Raw genomic sequence first — 5991 nt, 5'->3', positions numbered from 1 at the left:
GCCAATAGGTTTTGCTAAAGACTCTTGGGCTGGCTTGCAGAGACCGAAAACAAACAAATTAAAGATTTCTGGAAAGCAGGGTCCTCAGCCAGTATTTCACTAAGTTGTGCTCCCAAATTAATAGAGATAAGCATCTTCAAAAGAGAAACTGGGCTAATGGTTTAGCTCTGGGGTAGAGCTCTTGCCTACCACATGCGGGCTCTGAGTTAGACCCCCAGAACCAATTTAAAAAAAAAAAAAAAAAAAAAAAAACTTTATTTAACTTTATTTCATGCACATTGGTATAACGATGTCAGATTCTCTGGAACTGGAGTTACAGACAGCTGCAAGCTGCCATGTGGGTGCTGGGAATTGAACCTGGGTCCTCTGGAGGAGCAGTCAGTGCTCTTAACCACTGAGCCATCTCACCAGCCCCCCAGAACCAATTTTAAAAAAATAAAAGAGCCGGGCGGTGGTGGCGCACGCCTTTAATCCCAGCACTCGGGAGGCAGAGGCAGGCGGATCTCTGTGAGTTCGAGACCAGCCTGGTCTACAAGAGCTAGTTCCAGGACAGGCTCCAAAGCCACAGAGAAACCCTGTCTCGAAAAACCAAAAAAAAAAAAAATAATAAAAAATAAAAAAATAAAAGATCAGAGGCACACATGCAAAGTGCTCACTTCATACTTGGCCTCCACGTCAGCTCAATAAAACATAGCTTCTAGCACCATGGTTGTTGTTATTCCATCTTAAAATTCATATGAACAAAGGCGGCCAGAGCTCTGTGAGTTCAAGGCCAGCCTGGTCTCCAGAGCAAGTTCCAGGACAGCCAAAGTTACGCAGAGAAATCCTGTCTTGAAACACACACACACAAAAAAAAAATCAAATAAAAATAGGCAAGACTCAAGTGTCCAAACGGTGCCACCCAGCTAAATACAGAAGTGCTTCTGTAGAGTTTTCATTTGTTTCATCTGCTTTAACCATTCTCTCATTTTTCTTGGTCTTGCTTTTTTAAAAGACTTATTTATATTTTATATATATATATATATATATATATATATATATATATCTCCACGTTTTGCCTGCAGGTATGGCTGTGTACCATATGTATGCTTGATGCCTTCAGAGGCTAAAGAGGGCATCAGATTCCCTGGAACTGGAATTACAGAAGGCTGTGAGCCAGGAATTGAACCTGGCACATCTAGAAGGGTATAGTGCTTTTTACCCACTGAGCCAGGTCTCCAGCACAAAAAACCTTGGTTGTAAAAGGCGCTGTGTTAGTGGTGGATTGATATCAAGTTGTATATACTGGACTTGGTTATCCAGGTTTGTATGTCCCAAAATACTAAATGTCATGGTGGCTTGGTAAATTACAGTTCTATACCTTTTTAAATGGATCGACATGATTCCAATCTGATAACAGTACACAGGAAAGTCAAGTCAAAAATAATAATTTTAAAGGTGGGTTTAGGGAATTGTCTCAGTGCATGAAAGCGCCAGCCACGCAAACCTGATAACCTGAATTTGATCCCCAAAACCCATGCCAAAAACCAGATGCAAACCTGGAGAATGCTGGGCAGCAGAAACAACAAAAGGGATCTTTTCTCAACATGCCAGTAGAGACTCAACTCCAGAGAGCTGTTGTCTGACCCAACACCTCATTGTGGACCGAGCACACCAGTCCATGGACGGGTAAGAGCACGCGCGCACGTGAGCGCGCACAAGCACACACACACACACACACACACACACACACACACGGGCCTGGGGGTGGCAAATAATAAACAAAAATTTAAGAACACAGGATCGAGAGTGTAGCTCACTGGCAGAGCTCTCGCCAAGCTTGTGTGAGGCCCTAAATGCAATCTCCAGCTCCCAAAACAAAATGAAAAGACTGCCTGGGCATCATTATTCTTTGAGAATCTTTAAGACCTTAGATGCTTTCTGGCTTTGTTTCTAGATTTTGTTTCAAGTCTATATGGGCGATGGCTCTGTGGGGAAAGTGCTTGTCACACAATGTGAAGACTTGAATCTGAATACCCAGAATCCACACAAAGCCTGGCGCATATCTGTGATCCTCGGGAGAGATGTAGGGCAGAGATGGGATCTTCAGATGCTCAGGCCCGCTAGCTGGAATACACAGCATCAAATAACAACATCCAAGAGAAAGGCTGACAGCGGAGCTCGTCTCGCACACACATACAAAAATAAATAAATAAAAGTCCTGGGTTGGCAGAGGCTCGGTGGCAGAACGCGTGCTTTGTATGCACAAGGCTCTGAATGTGGTGCCATCGTTACAAAGAACAAAAACTCGGGATGAAACTCGGGGCCACAGGTATGAGGGTAAACCATATTATCTGAGCTCCATCTCCGACACACACTTTCTTTTTTAAATTTTGTTTTATTTATTTTTATTTTATGGGTGAGGGCTCTGCATGTGTGCCTGCAGGCCAGAAGAGGGCATCTGATTCCACTAGAGATGGTTGCCAGCCACCATGTGGTTGCTGGGAATTGAACTCAAAACCTCTGGAAGGGTAGCCCTAAAACTGAAAGACCCCTAAAACCTCTACCCAAAGACAATAAGCTAGCAGCAGCAACGCCATTTTGCAGGGCTTGCACAAACAGGGCAGATGAAAGGTTAGGGCCCTTAGGCGCCAAAAAGATATCTGTAGTCAGCCATCTGGCCCCAAACAGGGAATAGAAAGTCCCTGGGACCCGTTCCACACCCTAGATAGGGCCAAGTCAGCTATTATCTGAGTCCCTTGCATGTCTCCAAGGTGAACCCACCACCCTATTTGAATCCACCAATGACAACCCTGTAACCAGGCATCTGCTTCTGTACGCGCACTTTTGCTTCCCCTACCCTATAAAAAGGGGGGTCACCTTGCCTAGGGGCGCGCAAGTCTCCCGAGTGACTTTGCCGCCCCTGCAGGTACCTGTGACTACCTAATAAACCTCTTGCAGTTTGCATCCGTGGTCTCGGCTTGATCCTTGGGTCCCAGGGTCTCCTCCTGAGGAAAGGTCCTCTTCAGGGGTCTTTCAAAACCCCTGAGCCACCTCTCCAGTCCCCCAACTCACACTTTCTGAAAGACCCCCATTCAATAATAGCAGCAGTAACGCCATTTTGCAAGGCATGAAATTTTACCAGCACAAAGGACAGGGAAGATTAGTTAAAGTTCAGTTCAGAGAAACAAGGGCAATGAGGGGCCAAGCAGGATATCTGTGGTCAGACACCCGGCCATGAGCAAGGGAGCAGAAACAGCTTGTACCCTAGATAAACGAAGTTAACTTACATATCTGATTTCTTGGAAACCCCCTGAAAAGTACCCAGCTGTCCCTATTTTTAACCCGAGCCTTATTTAAATTGTCCAATCAGAACCCTGTAACTACGCTTCTCGCTTCTGTACCCGCGCTTTTGCTCCCCGACCCTATAAAAACCCACTGCTCCAGCCTAAAGGCGCGCCAGTCCTCCGAGAGACTAGGTCGCCCCAGGTACCTGTGTATCAGAATAAAGCCTCTTGCTGTTTGCATCCGAAGAGTGTTCTCGCTGTTCCTTGGGGGGGGGGTCTCCCTAGATTGAAAGATAGCCCACCCGTGGGGTCTTTCATTTGGGGGCTCGTCCGGGATTTGGAGACCCCTGCCCAGGGAGCACCGACTCACCACCGGGAGGTAAGCTGGCCAGCGATCGCTTTGTGTGACTGTCTGTACTATGTTTTTATGTTTGCGCCTGCGTCCGAACTAGTTAGCTAACTAGATCTGTATCTGGCGGACCCGCGGAGGAACTGACGAGTTCGTACTCCCGACCGCAGCCCTGGGAGACGTCCCGGGGGCATCTGGGGTCCAATTCGGGACCCGTCTGTTTTCTGTGAACCCTACCCGGATCGGACTGTTTGGAGCTCCTCCGCAGTCAGAAGGGTATGTGGTTCTTCTGGGAGTAGAGAGATCCGGACTCTCGCTATCTCCAACTCAGACTTTGCTTTCGGTTTTACGCCGAAGCCGCGCTGCGCGATTTTGGTGTTTTGTCATTGGTCTTTTTGTTCCTTTGTCTGGTATTGTCTGTGTCTGTGTTTGAAAATATGGGACAGTCCTTAACTACCCCTTTGAGTCTGACTTTACAGCACTGGAGGGACGTCCAGGACTTTGCGAACAACCAGTCCGTGGAAGTCCGGAAGAGGCGTTGGGTTACTTTCTGTTCATCTGAATGGCCCACATTTAATGTGGGCTGGCCAAGGGATGGTACATTCGACCTTAATATTATCTCGCAGGTCAAAAGCCAAAATGATGGACCCCGGCCCTCATGGGCACCCAGACCAGGTGGCCTATATCGTGACCTGGGAGGCAATGGCTTACGATCCACCACCCTGGGCTAAGCCTTTTGTCCCTCCCAAACCCCTACTTCCTCCATCTGCTCCCACCTTACCCCCTCCAGTCTCCTCCTCTCCAGCAGGACCCCCAATCCGCTCGTCTCTATATCCAACCCTTACTGACCCTTCAAAAACCAAACCTCCCCCTCCGCAGGTTCTGCCCGCGGGGGATGACCTATTGGTAGACCTCCTCACGGAGGACCCCCCTCCCTACCGAGAACAGGCCCTCCCGCCTCAGGTGGCCGACTCGACCGATGAAAACGAGGGGCCTGCCGCGCCATCTCCCGCTGCCCCGTCCCCCATGGCAGCCCGCTTAAGGGGACGGCGAGACCAGCAGCTGGCCGCGGATTCTACTTCCTCTCAGGCATTCCCTCTCCGGACCGGAGGAAATGGCCAACTACAATACTGGCCGTTCTCCTCCTCCGACCTATATAACTGGAAAATAACAATCCCTCTTTTCTGAAGACCCAGTTAGGCTGACTGCTCTAATTGAGTCGGTCCTGATTACTCATCAGCCCACCTGGGATGATTGCCAACAATTACTGCAGACTTTGCTGACTTCGGAGGAGAAGCAGAGAGTCCTCCTGGAGGCTCGAAAGGCGGTTCGGGGAGCAGACGGACGTCCCACCCAGCTGCCTAATGAGATAGACGCCGCCTTTCCCCTCGAACGTCCCAATTGGGACTTCACCACACAGGAAGGTAGGAATCACCTAATCCTCTATCGCCAGTTGCTCATAGCGGGTCTCCATGGGGCGGGCCGACGCCCCACCAATTTGGCGAAAGTTAAACAGGTACTGCAGGGACCGGGAGAAACTCCCTCAGCGTTCTTAGAGCAGCTCAAAGAAGCCTATCGTAGATACACCCCGTATGACCCAGAAGATCCAGGGCAAGAAACTAGCGTAGCTATGTCTTTCATTTGGCAATCTGCTCCAGATATCAAACGCAGACTCGAGCGCCTAGAAAACTTAAGGGAGAGTTCGCTCAGGGACCTACTAAAGGAGGCAGAAAGAATCTTTAATAAACGAGAGACTCCAGAAGAGAGGGAGGATCGTCTTAGAAAGGAGGCAGAGGAAAGAGAGGACCGTCGCAGAACGGAAGCTGAGGAAAAGGAAAAAGAAAGGGACCGTAAGAGACATAAGGAGATGAGCAAACTCTTGGCCACCGTAGTTTCCAGTCAAAGACAGGGTAGACAGGAGGGAGACCGAAGGGGACCCCTCGGCAGCTGAGGGAATTCCTGGGGACAGCAGGGTTCTGTCGCCTACGGATTCCAGGGTTTGCTGAGATAGCAGCCCCTTTATACCCACTTACCAAAACAGGGACTCTGTTCAGTTGGGGCGAGGACCAGCAAAAGGCATACCAGGAAATAAAGCGGGCCTTGCTCACAGCTCCCGCATTGGGACTCCCAGACCTGACTAAGCCATTTGAACTGTTTGTGGACGAAAAACAGGGTTATGCTAAAGGGGTCCTAACTCAAAAACTGGGCCCCTGGAGGCGTCCTATAGCTTACCTCTCAAAGAAGCTCGATCCAGTAGCTTCAGGGTGGCCGCCCTGCTTGCGAATGGTAGCGGCGATTGCAGTCCTCACCAAGGACGCGGGAAAAATTAACTCTGGGCCAGCCATTGACCATCCTGGCACCACATGCGGTGGAGGC

At 49.4% G+C, this 5991-nt stretch overlaps 1 protein-coding gene across 1 annotated transcript; it reads left to right on the top strand.

The window, feature by feature from the left end:
• The first annotated feature begins 3656 nt into the window (after positions 1-3656).
• LOC121677271 lies at positions 3657-5575 on the top strand. The gene is given in 3 exon segments (XM_042055473.1): positions 3657-4250; positions 4252-4793; positions 4795-5575. Coding segments are annotated over 3 exon segments (1512 nt in total). The 5' UTR covers positions 3657-4052; the 3' UTR covers positions 5567-5575.
• Positions 5576-5991: the final 416 nt, after the last annotated feature.

This window comes from Arvicola amphibius, chromosome 7 (assembly GCF_903992535.2).
Source record: "Arvicola amphibius chromosome 7, mArvAmp1.2, whole genome shotgun sequence".
NCBI classification, from domain to species: Eukaryota; Metazoa; Chordata; class Mammalia; order Rodentia; family Cricetidae; genus Arvicola; species Arvicola amphibius.
This window is presented reverse-complemented; position numbering and strand designations above follow the sequence as displayed.